The 24523-nt window shown below is 41.8% G+C and overlaps 1 protein-coding gene across 5 annotated transcripts in view; it reads right to left on the bottom strand.

Moving 5' to 3' along the window:
- Nucleotides 1–7728: 7728 nt before the first annotated feature.
- RBM20 (RNA binding motif protein 20) overlaps nucleotides 7729–24523 on the bottom strand; it is a 141474-nt gene continuing 124679 nt past the window's right edge. For all 5 annotated transcript variants that reach the window (XM_075611845.1, XM_075611846.1, XM_075611849.1 and 2 more), the window contains exons 10-14: nucleotides 24024–24122; nucleotides 22059–22695; nucleotides 19063–19182; nucleotides 18402–18523; nucleotides 7729–13106 (exon numbers count right to left, since the gene is read on the bottom strand). In XM_075611845.1, the coding sequence (XP_075467960.1) occupies nucleotides 12996–13106; nucleotides 18402–18523; nucleotides 19063–19182; nucleotides 22059–22695; nucleotides 24024–24122 (1089 nt within the window). In that variant the 3' untranslated portion in view covers nucleotides 7729–12995. The remainder of the gene's footprint in view (nucleotides 13107–18401; nucleotides 18524–19062; nucleotides 19183–22058; nucleotides 22696–24023; nucleotides 24123–24523) is intronic.

The raw sequence follows: 24523 nt of genomic DNA, 5'->3' as shown, positions 1-24523 counted from the left end.
CCCACTCCCCTGAGGGAGGGATCTCTCTCTAAATTTGTACCCAGGGGAAGGTCCTATGTCTAAGCCCCTGATAGGGCAGTACCCAGACCTTAGACCCCCTCTGTCACTCAAGGGAGTTGACTACAGCAGGAGCAAGAGCATGAATTTAACCCCAACACTGCCTGCACTGGTATCAGGGCTTGTGTTAGGCAGGGCAGATTAGTAGCCCAGGGGATACCTAACTACACATGTTCTTTTTCTATTTTTTCATATCCATGAGTGCCCTTGTTCTTTTTAGAAGTTTCCCGTACCTACTTTGTGTGTGTTTTCCATTTTACAATCAATTCTCTCTTTTTTTTTCAAGGAGCATAACATGTATTTATTTTTAATTGTACACATGTTGTCCTGGAAATATGGTGGTTGGGTTGGGCAAAAAATAACAAGTACATTATTTAAACTCAACAAATGAATTTAAGGAAGCACCCGAGCACATGTGGGAATCATTGTAAACATTAGAACCAAGAAGGCAGACAATGCATACACACTGACACACACAATGACACACACATACCATTCCCCTGCACTCATATCACATGCCTGAGGTGTTTAGAATTTTGGAAAGAAGCATAGCATTGTCGCTATGCACCATCCAGACTCTTACATTCTGCTCAAGGAAGTCTTCTTCCTGTTTATCTAAAGCCCTCTCCCGCTTTAAACCTTTCTCACTGACTGCCCCACACCTCTGGAATGCCCTTCCCCTCAATAGCCGACTAGCAACCTCTCTATCCACCTTTAAGACCCACTTGCTTAAAGAACCATATGAGTAGCACCGTGGCTAATACTATACACATGATACATAAAGCTTGGCCTCTTGCAGACGAACTTACCAGAATGCCCTCCTTCAGTCTCTGAACATTCTTCCTACCAGCCAATTAGATTGTAAGATCTTCAGAGCAGGGACTCCTCTTCCGAAATGTTACTTTTATGTCTTAAGCACTTATTCCCACGATCTGTTATTTATATGATTGTCACGTTTATTACTACTGTGTAGTGCTATTTACATTAATGGCGCTATATAAAGACATATCAATAAAGAGTTATGTCTTGCACACCTATACATGTATAATATAAGCAATATACTTGCGATTTGAGGTATCGGTGCTCCGTGGTTCAGGGAAAAAACCTGTCTGGTGTAATTTCAAAGTATATGAACAAAGTGGAGGTTCCAGGGCACTACGGATTTGTAGAAAAGAAATTTATTCTAGGCACACACATGTGTGCCTAGAATAAAATAATTTTCTCCAAATCCGTAGTGCCCTGGATCCTCCACTTTGTTCATTGGCTATATAAAGACATACATATATACATACCTACATAAATATCAATCTCAGAGCTACACCTTCTTCACTTGCAGAGTACGTAAAAGCTGCTGCATTTGCTGTCTGATACAGCATAGGATTCCAGATCCCAGAGGACTGGCGCTTGAATTGCTATCATGACCAGTTAGGACTTGTTATTATTCTTTGCTTTTAAAAGCACACGTTGAATAAAGGGTTGAAAAATCAGACAAATGAAAGCATTGGTTGAGTATTTTTTACACACGATTGACACGGTCGTGGTAAAAGGAGTAATGTAGATTCAGATTTACTAAAATGTGCTAAACTGAAAGATTTCTTATGACCCATTCACTAAATAAATACCAAGGCAGCAATCCCGTCCATCTTTTATTTTTTATTACAGGATTTGAACGAGTGGGTCCTCTGCAGCTCAACCGGGACCCCCAAACTCCCCCCCCCCACCACTTCAATAGCATATACTCCAACTGTGTAAGGACAACGGACATGCAACAGTCCCGTGCATCCTCCTGAGCACCACCGCGCACGCATGGGGTACCAACGGACTGCACTCCTTACCCGACGCGCGCAGCGCGCATGTGCACCAGGATGGCGTCATCCGACGCCACCGATTTAGGCTCCTCCGGAACGCGCCGCACACTACCTGTGCGAGGCGCTCGCATGTGACACGTGTGCCATGCCCCCAAGCTCCGTGTCAACATTCTTTAGCTGCACAAACAGCTACACCTGCTCGTTGAGCCCTGGACCTATCATGGCCGCCGTGGAGGCCGCACACCGCTCCACCCCCTATGGGGGTTGGCTGATCCAGCCTATATATGCTCACCAATGTCTTAGGCACATTGGGTGAGGATAGATACTTGTTACCTGAGTTTACTCTTGCTTTTTCTGCCTTGTCCCTGTCCTGTTGCTTAGTTCCAGTTTTGATCTTCTGTGTACCGTACCGGCTTGCTTTGACTACTCCAACCTCTGGCTCCTGATCTTGGCCATCTCTGACTCCTCACTCCTCTCCAATCCTGACCTCGGCATTTTACTTCGACCACTCTCCACTCTCCAACCCTGACCTCGGCAAAAGTACCTTCTACGCTCCAGATATCTCCTACGTTGAACTCGGCAAGTATAAAGACTACTCTGATCTCTATATCCCTGACCCGGCTGCCAAGACAAACCTACACTCCGGACATGGCCCCTGTGCCTGTGGCTGGTGTTTGTTACTACTCCCATCTCAGTACCGGGGTCTCGTCTTATTTGTGGTGAGCACAGCGTGACAAACTGTACCAGTGTAGCAGGTCCTGTACCTGTTTTGTATATTCTGTATCTACCTCTGCAGGTGTTTGTAGCTTGGGAGCTTCAACTAATTAAAACAGCTGGGAGATTGATGATTTATGCTAATAATCAGATGGGGGTGGGGGGATTTTAACACCACTTATATTGTGTGTGTACAGGGCCGCTGACAGGGGGGAGAACCGGGACATATGCACCGGGCCCGGCTGCTACAGGGGGGTTGGCTGGCCGGCCGGCGCTGGAAGTTGGGCCAGAGGTCGGGGGCGGGGTTTTATTTATTTAGTGTGTGGATGGGGGCTTGTATTTACTTAGTGTGGGGAAGGCGGTATTGTATTTATTTAGTGTGGGGAGGGAGGTATATTTATTTTGTGTGAGGAGGGGATATTGTATTTATTTTGTCTTGGGAGAGGGGGGGTATTGTATTTTGTATGAGGATGGGGATAATTATTCTGTGTGTGATGGGAGCTTTGTGACAGGCTATTAATAATACACCAAATAATGGGTTGAACTGAACGAGTCTTAGATATAATAAAGTATATTTATTCCTTAAATAGGTGAACACACAATATAGTACAGTAACAGGCAAGAAGTACACTTACTTTGGGGTTGGGGAATGAGAAGTATCATGTAGCAATTCTCCAGCAATCAGGTAACAATTCAGATGGTATAGAAGACAATGGATATAGGGATTACCACCGTTTATATATCTTTTGTAACCCTATCCTTAACATTAAGTACAGGTGATTGGGCAACAATTGCCTGTATCCAATCTTTAATGTGGGAATACATTTTAATCCATGCCCCCTGCTAGTTAGGACATGCGCACTAGGACCCTGGGGTCTCATTTCTGTAGCCCCACATTTACATCAGAAATGCCAGCCAGTCTACCAAATGGGATTTCTGTCAGGATACTCTTTGTTGTAAGGTGTTAAATGTGACACTTACAGACTGCTCTGGTTTGAGTCGTTCCGCCCTCAGGTAAACAGTGAGGGTGACAAAATTCTTTGAACAATACTTAAGTCCTAGACATTGGGTCGCCTCTCTGACCATATGCTACCTTGTATGCAAAGGAATTTCCTCTGGGTTTTATCCCTGCCTTGGGATACAGTGTGATAAGTAAAACACAAACATATTAAAATATCCGGTTCCGTTGGGTCCAGCGGGTCCAAACTTCCCAGATCTCAATACTGGAACTGGGACACTATATGGTCCGAGTTTCAGCCCGCTGGGACCTTCGGAACCGGAGTTACACAAATACACCTTAAACCGGTTCCTATTTTAATACAATAAACTCCGCTGTAAATTAAATCACGGTTTTTCACTAAATCCCCATTGAAAACAACTGGCTCCGCCGCCATAGACTTTCAATGGCAAACCGCCGCCGTTGGCGGCTATGGGAATCCGCCGCCATAGACTTTCAACGGGGCATCGCCGTTGAAGTCAATGGGGTTTCTCCGCCATAGCCGGTAAATGGGAATTGGCCGCCATTGGAGTCTATGGGAAAAGTCCCGAACTTTCAAGGGGGTCCATACTCCGTCGGGTTGGTCCGAGAGGGTCAAGGATGGTTCGGCAGTCATGCCGTAGCAGTGACTACAGGTACCCCAAACCCTGGCCCTCTGGACCCTCCGGAACCGGAGATATGGATTCATGGTTTTCAGCTTTTTACACTTAGTCGAATTCTTGAGCTGTTTCTGCCGCTGCCATTGGAACCTATGGCGCGACCCGCTCTCTCGGCATGACCCTTCTCGGGGGTCCAGGATACGGGGACCCGGTAGTGGTCGAGTGGGGGGAGGTCTAGGGACTAGGGGCAAAAATAATTTTATTTCTGGGTGCCCTAGAACTGAAGATTCCCATGCCACTTATCGTTGAACTTGACTAACAGTGATCAAAGCTCTCTTTTAGAAAAAGTATCCGCTTTGCGGTTTTGCGGTTTGGACGGCAGCCAACTCATTCCTGGAAAGCGCCGTCGAGGAATCTCCATTGAAGTCAATGAGCCGATTGACTTACAATGGGAAACCGCCACCCCTCCTCTCGGACGCCATCTGCTGGTCTTCGAGGGAAACAGGTCCAAAACAGCAAGATCCGCCATTGAAATGCATGGAGCTCTAATGGCGGCCTATGGGACTCTGCAAAATGGTGCCTGAAAAGGCGGGAAAATTACACAAAGGGCTATAATCATTAAAGAACTATTAACCCTTGTACTCCCGGATGGATCCGCAGCCCAGTTAACCCCTTGTCTCCCTAGTGAGGTCAGGGGATGGCCAAATGGGGTGCAACCCCTTCAATACCGGGCCACCCCTTTCTCCCTCTACAGTGTGTGTGACTGGGGGGGATTGAAGGAGCGGGATTAAGTGAGAGGGGTGTCATTAAGTGATAGGGGATGGGGTGTGAGATTAGAAAAATGGTAGGGGAGTCAGAGTATTGGGGGGGGAGAGTGAGGAAGAGAAGGGGTAAGAGTGAGAGAAATACATGCGGATGGGGGGGGAATAGAGGAGGTGGCTAGTGAGGAGGTGCAAATAGAGTCCTTCTTGGATTTCTGATAAACTTTATTATGAACACAAACAGAAATTAATAGGAACTTTGGGGATGCATAAATTAGGGGAAGGTGAAAAAACGATGCTATCCCAGGGAGAGCAGTTTGGGGTACACCACTAGCAATAGCTGCAAGCTGAATAGGGGCTGATGCAACAGCTTGACACCAGGAAATAAGGCAGGGCTATACCAAGTGCTAGGGATCGAGGAAAGAGTCGCTAAGGTAACAGGCTGAAATGACAGCTAGGTACTTTCCACAGTGATAAGAACTAGGGCAATGGTCACGGCAGCAATAGGGGAAATAAAACACATGCAGGGAACAGAACATGGCCCATGGTGCCATTGAAGCATGGTGCCATTGTTTAAATCCCAATATTAGATCCTTGACCAAGTCACCTTATGTCCATGTACCTCAAACAGCAAAAATGAGACTGAGCTCCCCAGCGGTGTACAACTATGTGTGCTGCATGAGACAAATAATTATCCTGTCATTTCTTTAAATGATGGCACTTCTTGACATTGGTATTCTCCTTAATGAATGTTTGGAATTGCGCCTATACCCGTTACAATGTTATTTTTGCAAGTACTGCTACCTCCAATTTGATTGCTAAAAATATAACACACAAGACAGAGAAATAAAAGCGCTTGTTACTACAAAGGGCAGAACAGGTTCCGCACATTTTTATCAACTGAGAAAGTTCACCAACTGCAGAAGAGAACATTAAATGTTCAGGTATTTGTATACAATGTCCTGTCTGTTCCAAAGTAAATGATTGCTTCTGGGTACTGTAGCTGGTGTTGTTGTCTGTTCTTAGCTGAAGGTGAATAGTCCAAAAACCTAGCCTTGTTTATCAGCCATGTGTTTGAGAGATTAGAATAGCATTTTGTCTTATCGCTGGGCTTTTCTAACTCTCAGCATTCTCTAGCAGTGCAGGATAAGATACAGAAACTCTGCAACACGATTATTGTTTTATTATGCAGCAGGGCCAGAGTTATTTTGCTCCGAATAATGGTGGGGTGGGGTTGACTTTATTTGTTCATATACAACCCACTGCTTAAGGATTGTGCAGAGTGTTGCAAAGGAAGAGGACAACATGAAATATCAATAGTTAATATCTAACCCAGCGGTGTGCGAACTAGGGGGCGGGAGAATTTGCAGGGGGGGGCGCGGGCTGTTACAGAGGCCCCGCGATCTTCCCCAGGGATTTAATTTAATGCCGGGGGAGGCGTGAGGCCTCTGTAACCTCGCTTACCTACTGGCAGCCAGGTCTTCAGCGATGCGGCGTCAAATGACGCCACACATCGCCATGGCAACGGTTATCAAATGACGCGGTGGGGTCACGTGACATGACCCGCAATGTCATTTGAAGCAGTGCCTTAGGGGGAGGGGGTGCGCGAACACTGCGGCTCCCTGAAAAAGTTTGCGCAGCGCTGATCTAACCCTTTATGGAGTTGCGTTTCACTCTTGTGCAATATATCCCTTTGCGATATGTTCTTTACACTATGCACAGTGAGTCACGGTGCACCCCACTCAATACGGTGAGAAGCCAGGTAACCATGTATTACTTCCATTCAAAGTAATGGCATGCACTGTTATTTGTGTGTTAATCACATTGAGTGAGAGGGAGACTTGTCAGGGATTCTTACCTTTAATTTACATCTTGAGGGCCAAAATATATCCTACCTTTGTTTATCACAACCTGAGCTGATAATGCAAGAAAAAAAAACCAGATGACAATATAGATACAGTATCATTGTTGCTACAAGGTTTTATCCCAATATGTTTAAAGGTACTGTAATGCAAATCTAGTAGCTAGGCAACCGGTTAGAAAAAGTATCTGGTTTCTTGAGAACAATGTTTGCTTTTCTGTCACAGTTAACTATTATACCCAGGTGGAAAAATACTGTTACGCTATTGATATACCTCTATTGACCTGTAGCAGAGTGAGAGAAATGTGTTTTTTCTTGCTGGGAATGAGTGATTGCGTTTTTTTTTCCTTGCAAAGTTATTTGGATTTCTTTCACAGATCAAATCTATATTCACACACTGCTATGCAAACCATTCATTAGCCGATATTTCCAACGGGTATGTGCTTCCCAAACAATAAACACTTCCCTTACTAAGCCACAGCAAGTGAGAGAATAAGAGAGGTATATATTACATTTATTTCTGCCTGCTTATTTAGTTTCCCTGTTAATCCCGGCCTATCCTGGGTTTGAGTCCAGAAGGTACTAAATGTTCTGTCTTTTTAAGACCAAGGCTAGGCTTCCTCAGAGTGAGGAATCTGATTTCCTACAGTAGTTATACAGTAGTGATCATGCAAGGCCATGTTTTTCTTACTGCCATGCTGAGAGAAGCAGATTTCCAGCTGGAATTTAAATCGGACGGCATCCGCTATAGTGTCTACGATAACGGCGAGAGAATAAACAGAAATATAACAACGAATTTAGCTGCAAATCTAGACCACGTGGATACCCATTTTTCCTACTAGCTGTTCAGCTATTTGCTTCCTGCATTTATTTACATATTTAGAATACTTTTGTATGAAGAAGTACATTCCAAGAAATACAAACCAGCAACTTGAATGAAAATCCTCTTTATTAAAATAATTTTATCAAACACAATTTCAAATATTTTGTGATGAAACAGAAGGGAGGAACACTGGTGACAATCATATGTAGTTCAACAGATTCTAACAATTTCAGCTGTTCACAAGCCATAACTTAAATAAACATGATTTTATAAGCGTCAATAAATAGTTGATCTGGTCCAGTTCAAGTATAATTTAATAGTCATAGCCTCAATAAACCTAAGGGCAGAAATTCCCTGAATATGATTTGAATTGTGTCAAAGCAAACACATGTCTTGCCACAATAATTGATACAAATATTTAATTATTATTAACTTATTTGCTCCTAGAAGGATCTCCAGTGCATTGCTTTAGGAACAAATGGGTTAAAAGTTGCAGTTCCACCTAACAACATTTACTGGACTTGTCATAACTTGCAAGCTCCCAGCCTACCCATTCACACCACTTGTTTTAGAATCTGAAGTCTCTCAAGTTAACTCAAAGCAACAAAGCCGTGCTTCATACAGGCTGTTTAGTGACGCAGCATTTCCAAGATTGGGGTTTAACGGGGTCTGCGTTACAGATCATTTAAATATAAATTCACATCAGAACTATATTTAATAAATCTCTGAAAAATATTATTTTAGACCAATATGTCTATAAAGACCTTTGAAAACTACTGAAAAAAAGCGGGCAGGATGGAAATGTGCAGGAAACTTGTTAGGGGGGGAAATTATTTTTGAACAGAATGGGACTGCGCTTTGATTATGCTTAAGTATGATTCTGATGGCAAATACACCATCTGAACCGATGACATTAGAACTGTAGATAAATGAACAGTACAAGCTGTGGTCTATGTATTAGGAAATGCACTGCATGTTACTTCTGTTGACGGTTTTCTGCGTCTTGGTTTTCTCTGGCACAAGTCATTTTTTTTTAGTGGGTAACACAAGCGCAGCATGCGCCAAACTCTACAAGAGTCTAAATACCCTTAATAAGCAAGTCGAGGTTCAGATGCGTCAGCGAAGACTGCTTTCTTGACCCATAAAATAACCGAGTTCTCTGCCGCTCATTGCTTTGTGGGCTCCCATGGCAATAATGGGGTTAATGCAGCAGTGCCACTTACAAGCTGCCATTCAAATGAATTCAACTACAATTTTGTCCAGCACAAAAAAGCAGCTTCAAAGCACATCGGAAAGGGGCCTGGGGGAGATTAATACTGAAACCACAGTGCTGTAGATGTTACGAGGCTATTAAGTGATTGGACAATGTTGCATGAAAACAGATCTCTCACACGGGAGCAAGGGGGGGTCAACTCCAGTCCTCAAGGGCCACCAATAGGTCAGGTTTTCAGGATATCCCTGCTTCAGCACAGGTAGTGCAGTCATTGACTTACATTATGTATCATGGTTGCCCTGAAAACCAGTCCTGTATATTCAACTACTTCTAACTCAGTCCTGGAAGTCTCACTGCAGCTTGAAAAGTGTTTCCATCCTGGGTCTGTTTTCAGCTTTTCTGTAACGCAAATAGAGTGACTGACCACTGACACTGAACAGTGTGTCAACTGGTCGGTAAGTGCAAGCTGACACCGCAAAGTACTGTGTGTAGGCACCGCAATAAAAAAATAATATAACTATCCTTTGTGGCTTAGAGTTTAAATAGACTCCTGGTGGACCAGGTATTTTAAAGTAAAAGAAAAAAAAAATTCACATTATAAATGGGTTAACAGATTAACAGAACTTTGTTACAGATTTGTGCTGATATCAGAATATATACATGTGAATAACGCAGATAAGCCCAAGACAGTAAAATAACTGTTTTAACTCCTCTACCGCTGGACAAGCACACAAGCTTCATGCAAAACCAGTCGTGGTATGGTTAAACTTCTGCTTAATACTACATTTCTGCACTGGAAATGGCCTTACATTATGTGTAATGCTGACACTGAAAAATGGGTGTTTTTCTTTTCCATTTATCTTGTGCTATCCTGATTTCAAATAGGAGAAAATCAGTAAAAAAATATATATATATTTTTTTTTCTCTCTACCCAATAGAAGTTTTGATGAAGCAGGAACGAGAGGAGGAAGCTGCATACACTTTGATTTTTATGGCTTTTATTTCCAGCAATACATCCCTTAATGGTAATGTACATGTCCGTGAAATTATGAATTATTTTAAAAGGTGCAGCACAATTTATCTACTGAATCTGGAGTCACAAAGCACTCAGCCATGTAACAACTTTTTAAATACTGGTTTTCTAACATAAAATGTGTTTAATAAATTAGCAAACATAGGCAACAATATCTAACTACAAAACACACACTAGCCAATGTAACAGAATATACAGTGTATAATGCATGCTGTTTTTGTCATCAGGTAGCCATAGCTAACAGCAGAAATAATGGTGCACTGATCCCACAATTACAGGGATTAGGGCTGAGGTATAAACCAAATTAAGGAAGTTAATTAAGTTAATTAATTAGTTACAAATTTAAAAAAAAGTAAAACAATACTTCTAGATATTTCCCCAAAACCGAAAACTACTAGAGAATTTCACAATGAAACCTTTGGTTAGGAAGTATGTGGAGCTGCACCTTTAAAATAAGGGATTGCTGGTAATACGTTTTCTCTTTTCTGACAGAATATCAGTGTGCCGTTATGATACGACGTTCCATCCTCAGAACCTTCCTTTGTATTCTATTGTACACCTTCAAGAGGCAATCCAAGGAGCCACATTTTTGGGGATTTTTTATTTATATTGGGTTAAAGCAGGGGGTCTCTGGAGCTGAACCCCGTTCATTTCTGCTCTGGGGAGACCCTTATTCCAGAGATACTGACCTGCGAATAAGGTGCCGGCAGTCGCTCTCCTCGGCTACCTGGGTTCACAATATGTCCGCTGTTCAGAGACTTCCCGGCCTGTGGACCAATAGGAAGCTGTGATGTCATCGGTGCAACTTCCTATTGGCCCATGTGATGCAGGAGCTTCAAACCTCAAATCCCTACTGCTGAGCCAGAGCAGCTACGGGCAGCTACTTCAGAGGTAAGTATCTCCGGAAGTAGGGGGTCCCCGGAGCTGAAATTAACGGGGTTCCGCTCCAGAGACTACCTGCTTCAATTCTATATTTAAAAAAAATTGCTGGCTTGGATTGCAACATTCAATTTGGTGCCTATTTATAGAACGCCCCCCTGAGGTGACAGGTGGAATTGTTTTCCATTACATTGCAAGGAGCTAAAATCCAAATGAAATCGTCATTACGTCAAATAACACTCACTCACTTTTATCCTCACCCTCTTAGTAGGCATCAGTGTTTACTGCATTTCCATATTAATTATTACAGGAAAATGGCTCACTTATTTCCAGTTGGGGGAAAAAAGAAGACAGGAGTTACACCAAATATTTCATTAATGCATCAGTTTCCGACTTAAACGGTTATGTAATACTGGTAATAAAACACTTGAAGGCATAAAAGAATATAGAACATAACACTTCCACTTCCGAGGTGTTGTTGAACCACCAATTGTGCAGTTTTTTTTTTCTATACGTGAAGTGTAAATTTGCGGGGACAGCTTCAGTCCTCGTGGGACTGCAAAACTATACTGCGGCTTGTGTGCCTCTGTCACAGTGCGCAGCACGAGGGGAATTAATAACCAGTCATGCTAACTGGAAGTAATTCCAACTATGCTGCAACCTTTTTTTTAACATCTGCAACCAATTTGACATCACTTTTCAGTGTACTTCCAACACAGTGAGGTACTGGTCATTAGAACACAAATCCTGATTAGTTACACTGTATCAGAAAAGAAAATCCCTGAGAATTCTGATTACAAAATCCCCTCCCTGACAGAAAGTACACTGAGTGTAATTCTAATCAAAGGCACAAAAGGGCTTTTGGGTACACAGACTCCACATTAAACAATAATAATTGTTTGTTCTTGTATAGCGCTGCGAGTTTTACGTAGCACTTTACAGAGACATTTTTGCAGACAGTCGCTGCCCTGTAGAGCTTACAATCTATGTTTTTGGTGCCTGAGGCACAGGGAGATAAAGTGACTTGCTCAAGGTCACAAGGAGCCGACAGGTTCCCCTGCTTCAAACTCAGTGTCAGTGTCTTTACTCACTGAGCCGCTCCTTCTCTCTAATAATGAGGGCATGTCCTTATTGCAAATTAGGAGTGCCGATTATGCAGAACTCCCTATATTAGATTGCAAACTCTTTGCGATAGAGATTCCACTATTTCACTGGCAGCATTTGTACCCGGGGCTCTCCACCCTGTATTGTGCGGTGTACCTTGACATTAGAAATCTTTCTAGCTCATATTATGAAAGGACAAGTGACCTATCAACACTATACAAAAATAAAGTAATACAAAATGGTTTTACGGGCACATACAAGGGCTTTCAGGAAGGGGTTACCTATGAAAAATGTGACCCCACACGAGTTAATCTTACTGCAGGGGAGACATTGTAACCACTCATTAAGGCACAGTCTGTTAGCTTGGCTGGTTCAGATTTAATCATTTACAATATGTTAAATATTGTTTAAGTATACTTTTTCTAGGGGCACCTTTTTCACTGGTGAAAACAGCTTGGATTTCATAGAGCATAACAGCATTGTTATAACGACGCTCTGCTACAAATCCACAATGGTGGCCACCTTTACTAAGCCCTGCAAATATTATGTTGCTTATATTTTTTATCTTTGAAATGGGCAGCCTCACTGGAGGATTTCACAGCTCTGTTAGTTATCAAAACGGAAAAGGGAAAGTAAGGCAAATAAAAAATAAAAAAACATTTTGGACCGATTAAACAGGACTAGTGCTTAAAGGCCATCATAGTGTTGTAGCACAGGGGTGCTCAACTCCAGTCTTCAAGCCCCCCCCAACAGGTCAGGTTTTCAGGATATCCCTGCTTCAGCACAGATGGGTCAATCAGTCCCTGCTTGAGAGCAGGTGGCTCAATCAGAGACTCAGTCTTCGACTGATTGAGCCACGTATGCGGAAGCAGGGATATCCTGAAAACCTGACCTGTTGGGGGGGCTTGAGGACTGGGGTTGAGACCCCATGTTGTAGCACCCTCCGTAAGATTGGTCTGGTTTTGCCCCATCATGTGTTTTCTCTGGGCAGAACATTGGAGGTTCAACTAGATACAAGACATTCCTCTTCTTTGTTCTGTTCTTCGTTCTGTTTTCAGAACAATTTTATTGCTCAAAACCACCTGGACTTGTCCTTCCCTGACACTCGAGTTGAATCTTTTCCACCAAACCGTCTTCCTTACTCCTTCAAGGCTTTATCTTCTCGAACCGCGGAACAATCCCAGCGTCTTCCTGGTATAAAACATTCTCCATCTCATTCTTTCCCGAGCTTCCTGCCGCCAACCTCGACAAATAACTCTGCGAGAAGGTGGGAAAATAGAGGTTAGAGGACCTGCTTAAGCCCACATCTCCAAAGCTCTGTTAACTCTGGGCTCATCACATACAGTTATAAAAATCAGTTATGGACATTATGTTCCTACTGAAATCCCAAGTGATATATTGATATATTGATATATATCACTTGGGATTTGAGATAATATAAATATATATATATATATATCCCCAAACACACCTTTAGGCAACATGTGGCGGGGCACCTGTGCACAACAAGGAGCACACCTGGGATATATGCTAATTTAATTATACTTTGTATTTCCATATTAGCATGTATCCCAGGTGTGCTCCTTTGTGTTAAGGCTATAAACAGCACAACACTGTGTTAGTCAGCTTGGAAGATACCTGTTAGCGGTTAAAGAGGTGTTAATGAGGTAGTAGCCCGAGTTAAGTCAATAAGGGAGCGCTGTGGCACCTAGGTGTATATGTGCCTGTTCTTTGACCCCAACTTTTACTTGTTCAGAGAAAGCATTTTACAAAAAGAAAAATAGACATTTGATGACATCAGCAAAATGCCCTAAATTATTACAGCCAAAAAGAAAAAAAAAGTTATTTTCTTCACCCTCCTTACTTGGCTGTTAGAAATTATGATTAAAGATATTTTATATGATTTAATGGGGCTAATTAAATATAATCCAAAGCAGGTGATCGAAAAATTGTCCCATTCAAGTCAATGGGTGATTGGCCGCTTCAAATCATTAAATTAGCCCCATTATATCATTTTGATATACAAGAATGACACAATGACTGTTTGATATTTGTTAACTGGGAGCATGGGGAGGAAACGGTGAGCCAGCTGGCTAAAATCTTCCTACACTAATGCAGTGTGATATGCCCGTATTTTATTGTTAGAATGTGAGTATAATATTTTATTGTTATAAAGCTATTTTATCTCGAGTGATCTGTGCTATGCCAGTTTTTCTCTCAACATTGGGGTACGTGATCCTGGGGACCCGATCCACTCTGATGACAACTGCATCATCCACTTACCTGTGACTGTTTGAGTCAACCCTGCCTATTTGACTCTTACATCTTGTAAGTAGTTAATTCATTAGAGCCAAGTCATTTGAAGGCTTTTTTCCACGTTGCCTTTTTTTGCTGCACTTAAATTTATTTTTGTTTCCTCCCCATGCTCCCCGTGGATTTTGTGTGTTTTGCTGTTACTGTGGGGGAAGAGTGAAGACTACCCCTTCCTGTGGGTTCCAGAGCAGGGGGTGAAGCTGTATAAATTTTATCACATTATCACCTATTTAAGATTTTGATTAGTCACTTATTATTAGTGTTCACTTTTTATTTGTTTGCGCCTTATTTCACTTTACCACTATACAATGATATTTGTTAACTGTACAATATTATTTATTAATTTTTTATGTGCAATTATTTTTATATTACCATTACTTCTGTAACCCAGGCTGTGCTGGAAAGCTGTGTAAGGCAGCAATAATACTCTGTGCGATGGCGCGCACGCGACAAGTGCAGCCTAATACGGCAGGCATAAGCTTATAGGGGTCCATGTTAAAATGGACAAGGAGCAAAAGGTGACACTGTGTGCTCATTTGCATGTCATTACCCAGAATCCCTGGCTGCAGTGAAAGCATAGTAAGCTAAGAGATAATAGGGAAAGGCAGGGTTGCAGACCTGTCTGGGATGTGAATGTGCTCACACGGGATATTTTTATTTGCTATATTACTATTAAAATTGTTGTTTGAGTCCATTAGATATGGAACAAGTACAGCCCAAAGGTAGGGCCAAATAGATTTTTTTTTTAAAGCACGCACGCACACACACTCACAGCGAAGGTGTCAAGCAGCTCAGGCTCCCTTGAGATCAGACACAGTTTCACTACCTTTTTAATGACACTATAAGAAGTAGGTTTGTAAAGGCAATGGCCAAGTCTCTGATGTCACAGTGATCTATATCTGATCTGTTTAGATGTCGGCCGCTGACACTGTGTCTGGGGCTCTGCCTCTTCCTTAACTGCCGGATAATGACAGCACAGAACTGAGAGTTATTAAAAATGTGCAACAACTGGCTTCAAGCTTCCCATCCTGGGGCCAAGCCCAGTTAATGTCAGTCACTTAAACATTTTAAGTGCAGGCATCTGTCCTCAGGCTTCAGTCTCTCTAGCACTGGCTCATGGCTCTATTAAGAAACAGCACTTTGTATGGTGGAATAGCTGTGCTGTTGTCCCTTGGGAGCTCACTAAGGACTGCCCCTTTAACAAAACAAGAAGTGTTTGCCAGTGATTCATTCTATCAAACAGTCTGGGAAAGTACATCAACTTTACAGCAGCAATACTACACCCCCCACCTTTTTCTTCTTATATTTATATATGTACAGCATGTGACAATGTATCATTATATATATTCTTACCTAAGCCGGCAATTATTTGGTGCTCCTGTTATAAAATCTGTAAAAATCCTGATTGTGTGCCTAACATAATGGCCGCTTTAGTCAGCGTAACTCAGCAGCCACAATGTATCCTGATATTACCAAGGTAACATTATCTATTGTTACAGTTTGCAGCTCAAACTGCTGGAATATTGGCAACAAATTATCCCGAACAGGAAAGTGTTGCAAAGATCATGCCCTGATGGGGAGTTGTGCTAAAGCCTGCTATAGAAATCAAAGGATGCTCAGTATACTAAAACTCATTAAAATTGGTATTAAGAGTTGAGTAAAAAAAAAGAATGAAAAACAAACAGTCACTATTATCTAATATTACAGAATTGATTTATTTTAAAAAATATATAACATTTTACGTTTTGCAGCTTTAAAAACAGCAGTGCCAGCTTTTTTTTGCTGTACTTTTATCTTAATGACCAAGAAAATGACAAAGCGACACTCCATATTACCTATATAGCAGGGGTGTCAAACTCCGTCCTCAAGGGTAACCAACAGGCCAGGTTTTATGGATATCCCTGCTTCAGCACACGTTGCTGCGACAGCGATTGAGCCACCTGTGCTGAAGCAGGGATATCCATAAAACCTGGCCTGTTGGTAGCCCATGAGGACTGAGTTTGACACCCCTGCTATAAAGGGTTCACAAACATTGCCTTTCAAAATAGGAACACCCTTGAATGAACCCTGCAAACTCTCATAAAGGTGCCACGTTATGTGCAGTGTTATGTGCAGTGTTATGTGCAGTGTTATGTACAGTGTTATGTACAGTGTTATGTACAGTGTTATGATGCTGATGAATGTAAAGCAGTATGTTCCAAGTGAAGAAGTGATTTAAGTTCAGTGAATAAAGCGATATTGTCTTCTGCGTGTAAGCACATGAGCAGTCGTGCTGATGGAGCAAACAGTTCTGGCAGAAAATGTTGTACTGAAAATAATGACGTAAAATATAAGGTCAAATAATCAATTATATTTATCACATCGTTTTGCCCCAGTGAATACCGATAGGAGGATTTTTGCCAGATAAATCAGGAATAGCACCTGAAAATCCCCTATTCTGGGTTATATAAATGTAACTCAATGCGTTTTTTTCCTGGCCATTCAAGGCATTTTGTTTAAAGCTGCAATCCCACATAGGCGGTTAGTTGAATCTCTTAGGGGTCTCTGAATGGGGATGTTTTTGTCAATCAGGTGTTTTCTTTCCCCTTACCTCTTCCCCCCCCCTTCTTATCAGAGAGCCAATAAAAATGTGGGAAGGGGGACGCTGGCTGTACAGCACTCGCTGATCATAGTGACATCACAGTAACATCACACACAGTGACATCACACAATGACATCACACAAAAGGGAGCAGCCAGAGGACATCAAACCCCTTCCAAGTTTAATTTAAAAAAATAAATGTAAAATACTTATGTGTCAGATTTGGGTAAAAAGGTATTAATTGCCTGGATGAGACCCCTTAAACATATCACTGGAATTAGTTCACTTTGGTCCTAGGAGGGATTGCTCCTTTATAAGACTTGGAAACGGACAGCTGCACAATTACAGGGTCACTGAACAGTCCTTTAATAAACTAAGTACTTTGTATCAAAGAAGTCCTACAGCAAATGGGATAAATGTGCTCTAGCATGGCTGCTGGAGGGATGTTAAAAGTAAAATCCTCATTAATAAAGAGATGCTAAATATTTATCATATTCACTAAGCAGCGCGATGCTATAACACTGCATAGGGCCCATATTCACTAAGCAGCGCGATGCTATAACACTGCATAGGGCCCATATTCACTAAGCAGCGCGATGCTATAACACTGCATAGGGCCCATATTCACTAAGCAGCGCTACGCTATAACACTGCGTAGGGCCCATATTCACTAAGCAGCGCTACGCTATAACACTGCGTAGGGCCATATTCACTAAGCAGCGCGATGCTATAACTGCTTAGGGCCATATTCACTAAGCAGCGCGATGCTATAACACCGCGTAGGGCCCATATTCACTAAGCAGCGCGATGCTATAACACTGCGTAGGGCCCATATTCACTAAGCAGCGCGATGCTATAACACTGCATAGGGCCCATATTCACTAAGCAGCGCGATGCTATAACACTGCGTAGGGCCCATATTCACTAAGCAGCGCGATGCTATAACACTGCATAGGGCCCATATTCACTAAGCAGCGCGATGCTATAACACTGCGTAGGGCCCATATTCACTAAGCAGCGCGATGCTATAACACTGCATAGGGCCCATATTCACTAAGCAGCGCTACGCTATTACTGCGTAGGGCCCATATTCACTAAGCAGCGCTACGCTATAACTGCGTAGGGCCCATATTCACTAAGCAGCGCTACGCTATAACACTGCGTAGGGCCCATATTCACTAAGCAGCGCGATGCTATAACACTGCTTAGGGCCCATATTCACTAAGCAGCGCTATGCCATAAGAAACCCTCTGGTGCCCCAAGACAGCTTACAGCCCATTCAAGTTAAGGTATCTTATAAACGGTACAGGACATTTGGTGGCAGCCGCCCGACTCACCCCGCCACCGGTGGGACCTGCCACTGTTAGGGTAAGTCCATAAGCTTAACCCTTACCCTAAAACCCCCTATCCTAACTGCTAAACCCCCTTAAATTAACCCCCTACCCTGTAAAACTTACCTTGGGAGTGGCCAGTGGCATGGGTACCAGCTGTGGCGGGGGGTCCGCCTGTGGTTGAATGGCGACGGTCACTGGGTCACGGTCGTTTCACGTAATGACCGCGACCCAATGTCCTATTTTGCCTTACGAATTAGCACCATTTAGTAAATATGACCCTTAATCTTTCAGCAAAGGAATAAATGACGAGTGAATTAGACATTACCTGAAGGTTTTTGTAGTGGACGCGGCTCCGACAGTGAGACGTTTTCGCCGTGTCTTCGCTGGTGTAGAAGAGGCCACAGAGTTTGCAGTAGAACCCAGTTCTCGGCACCACAAATTCCACACCTTTTAGACAGTGTTACAGTCACATTGTTAGGGAAACTTAAGGGGATAGCCTATGTATCTACATACAAACGATTTCAATATCCACTTACTGTCAATGTCATGCATCAGGGCCAGGCTGTGAGCTATTCATTCACGCTGCAGAATCTCATTATTTCACTATATCATTCACCCAACGATTACATTTCTGCGATCATATAAATGACTCCATTAACCTGGCTCCAACTCTCACGCCACATCGGGTGCAGGATCTCATCCATTCTCACTCATTCATGCAGCGTATGGACCGCAGGCTCTCATTCACGCATTCCTTCTTTAATGAATTCACTCGTACATTCATTGAATTAACATGGTGCAGATTTTCATCCATTCCACAATTCGTGCATTTGTTCACCAAATCCAGTCTTTTGTGGAAAACCCAACTGCAAACAATATTGGAGAAGAACTCTTGCTTTGATCTGGTTTATAGCATCCACTATAATTATGAGATGCTTATTGCTGCATCACTCTGTTACATAAAATAACCTTTGTTCTGAACATACCTAATGGGATGCTAAGTTCAGTGAACACGTCCTCTTGTTCCCACGAAGGTGAAGAATGGGCTTCTTTTGATTCCAACAGTAGAATGTCAGGAGATTTCTCTTCCGGTGATATAGAGTTAGCTTAATGAAAAATATGGAAATGAAGAGTATGACACCTAAAGTTATACGTGTGTGTGTGTATGTATATATATATATATATATATATATATATATATATATATATATATATTGAAATACACAAAGAAATACTGCCTCAACACAATAAATCACTGGTGTCCGCAAAAACTGTCAACGTATAGTATAAGTAGTACTAGACAGTGGTGCTAGAGGTTGAAATAATACTATAGCAACAAAGAAAGCAACCTAACAAAAAGCACACGGGCATACCAAAAAAGTGTAAACATGAATTTATTCTGGTGTGTTAAAAACAAGGGATAAAGATTAAAAGAGGAGGGGGACTCACATCTACCATCATGTGCACCTAGAGGCAAGGGTATAATGATTTGGACAAATTCCAACGCACAGTTCAAAAAGACCACAAGGAGCTCTGAGTTGAGCGTACCCGTGTAATATGCATATACTGAAAATCAGTGCATATCCAACAAAAAGTCAATTGGTGTTACAGACAAATAGCTGCAATAGGTGGAAGCATAAATAGCACAAATGTCAATAATGTGTATACATCAACATTAAGAACATACATTTCAGATAACAGTAAATAGCCATAGCCCCTTATCAGGAAAGGGGGGTCCCATTCCTCTGACTCCCACTCCAACGCGTTTCGACTTAAAACGGCCTTCGGGGAGTCAAATGTGTTCTTAATGGTGATGTATACACATTATTGACATTTGTGCTTTTTATGCTTCCACCTATTGCAGCTATTTGTCTGTAACACCAATTGACTTTTTGTTGGATATGCACTGATTTTCAGTATATGCATATTACACGGGTACGCTCAACTCAGAGCTCCTTGTGGTCTTTTTGAACTGTGCGTTGGAATTTGTCCAAATCATTATACCCTTGCCTCTAGGTGCACATGATGGTAGATGTGAGTCCCCCTCCTCTTTTAATCTTTATCCCTTGTTTTTAACACACCAGAATAAATTCATGTTTACACTTTTTTGGTATGCCCGTGTGCTTTTTGTTAGGTTGCTTTCTTTGTTGCTATTATATATATATATAATGGTGGAAGGTGGGGTTGCAGACCTGCCTAAGACATGCAGATGAGCATACAGATGTATTTGCATATTTGCTTTCCTGTGGAGGGTTTTTTACTCACCATAACTTAACTCAGTATTATGGTATAGCCTATCCCATAGCTTCTTTGCATACCCAGTTAATCAACCCCACACTGATGAAACCCATTAAGGTCGAAACAGCTGTCTGTGGGTGGTTCTCGGCCTTTTGGCTAAGATCAAGGCGATATGAGTGCTCCTCTCGACCTGCACAGCTATGACCAAATGCAGTACTATCCTATCTGGGGTTTCAGTAGGAAAGGTCTGTGGCAAGCATTTGGCCCTCTAGCTTGTTGAGAGGTGGTGTCCAGACCCCGGACCACAGAACCCCTGAGCCTTTGGGCTAAGGGGGGATGGCATTCGAACAACCAGCCCTTCGGGGCTGGGGTGCACCCGCACAACCCTCGAAAGAGGGGAGATGATGCGAACTCCCTTGCGGGCCTCGGGCCAGAGGGAGGAAGAGACGGATGTCCTGAATCCTAACGGAGGAAGGCATCAATGTCCCTGGAGACCTAGGCTTTCGGGCTGAAATCTTCAGGGAAACTGGGCACTGAGGGCGGGTCTGACTTCGGTTGGATAGTCCAAGGGCAAGCTCCCTATCCACTGAAGTGGACTGGGATCCGATGAGCGAGAGGGTGTACCCTCTCGGGGAAAAAAAAAAAAAAAAAAGCTGTCTGTGGGTGGTTTTCTGGGTATGCACCTTAACCCTGGCTGTGCTCAAAGCTGTGACCATGCAGCAAGCTTAAGCCTATAGGGAACCATGTTAAAAATGGTTTTTGAAGCAAAAAGTGACACTGTGTGCTCATTTGCATGTCATTTCTCAGAATCCCTTGCTGCAGTGGAAGTGCTGTATGCTGGGTGATAATGGTGTTAAGGAGGGGTTGCAGACCTGCCTAAGACATGCAGATGAGCATACAGTTGTATTTGCATATATATATATATATTTATATATACACACGTGTCATGTATTCCATATTACATTATATTTCCATTATTTACAAAATAATGACATTTATTAGAAACCAAGGAAATAAAGTGTAATGCCAGACGTGAGAGAAAGTGTTACAAGGCTGAGTGATTTCACGATATTGCAGTATATATGTATATATATACATATATATACAGTGTATATATATATATATATATATATATATATATATATATATATATATATATATATATACACACAAACTAATATATAACACACACACATATATATATATATATATATATATATATATATATATATATATATATATATATACACTGCAATATCGTGAAATCATTCAGCCTTGTAACACTTTCTCTCACGTCTGGTATTACACTTTATTTCCTTGGTTTCTAATAAATGTCATTATTTTGTAAATAATGGAAATATAATGTAATATGGAATACACGTCTAGTTAATTCATATTTTAGAGAAATACAGATTCAAGATAATATGTACACTTCTTAAAAAGTACTTTTTATTTAAGTTATGATGAATGAGAGGTAGCCCCTCCGCTGTCAGAAGGGCCGACAGTCTATTGCTCTACATTGTTTTGTAGGCCCCTTGTTCTGTGAATGTGTTACAATCACTGCAGCACTAAGGTCAGAGCCTGAACAATGACTCCCAATCATGATAAAATGGCATTAAACATTCCTTTAAAAACAATGAAAGTACAGAAAGAAACCATTATATATCTAGCAGCTTCTCTGGGTGCAATACAATGATTAATACTTTGTGAATTCTGAGTAAGGAAAATGAATGCTGGTAGTTACCTGAGCCTGAAAGATCTCTGTCTCTGTTTTCATGTCTTTCCTCTTCTTGGGTGTGCACGTCCATCAGTTTTACATTATCATCTGCTTGCAAGTCCATTCTTGTATACAGATCTACACACGTGTCTGTATCTACAGCAGTCTCTTCTTTACAGTCAGGACTTTTCAGGTCTTTGGGGTTCTTTTTGCTCTCAGAGCTCTCGACTAGAACTTCATTCTCGTTGAGTCTGGGACTTCTAGCGGCTGTATTTTCTTCCAGTTCATCACACTTCTGTTCAGCAGTCAAGTTTAAATTTGGCACATCTGTTACTGGATCGCAGCAGCTACTGGCAGGACTTGCACTTTCTCTTACTGACGTACAGCTCATTACTATAGAGGCTTCACGGGGAGATGAACATTCACTCCTAGCCAACTGGTCACATTGGCATTCCAAATCTATAGAGCTCATTCCATGCGGACACATTTGAATGCAATTGTCATTGTCCTTTGGTTCCACTGGAACAATCTCTTCAAGTTCAGTGATGTCAGGCTCTATGATTAAATCTTCTTCTCCTACCTCATCGACTGTCACAAGTTCCTCCATGTTCGTTGGATACCAAGTTTCACCTTCTAACTCACTCCCACTCTCCCACTCCTCTTCCTGCGCAAAAGAAGACGGGGGACATTAGAACAAGTGACACTTCATCCAGAGCTCCCTAGAAATTACATTTCACTTGTACCTTCCACGCCAATGACATATATGCAAATTAAAGAATAATACATTTATAAAGGTTCAGGTATGTCGGCTTTTGAGAAATAAGATGTTCTAACATTTTCCACGAATCACACGTTTGGCGGTCTAATAATACTGCTGTCTGTGTCCTATAAAATCATTAGTGGTGCCATTGTAGCTACTGTCTGTGCTTATGAAACCAGTATCCTGCCGTGTGTATATTGACAGCTGCCCCCGTCAGACTATTAGCTCATGATTAGAAAGATATGAAGCTGCAGATTTTCCCAGGACATTTGTCTCTAACACTTTCACACTAATGTTAATTAACTGCAACTGTAACATAAACAATTTCCTGCCCAAAGAAATGAAATGCATTGAAAAAACATCACAAAGAGGAATGTCTTCCCACCGTTTCCATGAATGCATGTCCACTGTATACAACCACAACATATATATATTATATATATTTAGATACAAAGTATTTCTTCTGACATATCTCCCTCACACACATACCTCTCTGCTAGTCATCAGAGCCAAGTGAAGTCATGCAAAGTAATGTTTGCAGGCAGTGAACAAGTAAGAAAAGGCCCTAAAGCAAAGTTACAAGGGAAGTTCAAAGCAGGGCAATTCGCTTACACAACAGCTATGCAAACCAGTGTCAACTATATATCAAATTCGACTGCTGCAGATGAAATAATATAGGTTGGGATAGAAGTCAAGAGGATCATTTTCATCAATGGGTACAGTTCTTTTTTTAGGTCCTAAATGCTTAAGTTCATGCAATACCCTCACTTAATGACTGGTGGTTCAACACTGCACATTGCTGATTTATTAATAGATTAAAGGGCATGTTAGTAGCTTAAGTAAAGGATAATCAAATTAGATTATAAGATCACTGGGATGGGCATTATGTTCTCTTAATGTTTACTTTTATATCTTGTGTTCTGTTCCCTGTATTTTACACTCTCTACACGCTGCAGATTTGGGGCCAAACCTACACTGGATTTATCATAGGAAGCGTGCCCCTTTATTGTAATATAATTCTGTTCCAATGATATATCCATGTTTTTGCTTCTGTTGATAAATCGCGAAAGTTGCGAAAAATTCATAAAATAATGGTGATCAGTTAATCCACTAATGCACATATTTATTATTGTACTCATGAATTGAAGGACAGTTACAACCTTTTTGATTTGGTAAATAACAGGTCCGAATGTATCAGGTAGTTACCATACAATAATGCTTGTTGTATTTACCTTATGTTTGTAAGCAGTCTTAATCTCTGATTCAGCCAATTTGTCTGCATGTTCGGTTGATACAGAGTTATGGTCCACTGTCTGCTCTTCCTTTTCAGCCTGATTGAAATGTAACAGTACAAATTCGTTGGAAGTTCAATATTCATGGGCACATGCATGAAGAGCCAGTACGAGATATTGCGCCCGTTCCAGTGTTAACATCCATTCAAGCCAATGGGGGTTAACGCTGGAAAGGGTGCGACAATCCCTACCAGCAATCCATGCGTCTCTGAAGCCCAACAGAACCAAGCACATGCCCACGTTTACAAGTTGTTCTGAAAATACTTGTTGTATAATAAGGAAAGGCACCAATTCAAGTGAAAAGATGTGTAATTCGTGTGTATTACATATGCAATTTTGTGTACAGGCTACACAGTATAACATATATGGGTACAGTGCATGAAACAATGTAATGGGAATGTTTTCAAGCACAATCAGCCCTTGCTTTAAAGAGTGTAATG

This window comes from Ascaphus truei, chromosome 8 (assembly GCF_040206685.1).
Source record: "Ascaphus truei isolate aAscTru1 chromosome 8, aAscTru1.hap1, whole genome shotgun sequence".
NCBI classification, from domain to species: Eukaryota; Metazoa; Chordata; class Amphibia; order Anura; family Ascaphidae; genus Ascaphus; species Ascaphus truei.
The sequence above is the reverse complement of the archived record's forward strand: the minus strand, read 5'-3'. Positions and strand labels throughout refer to the sequence as shown.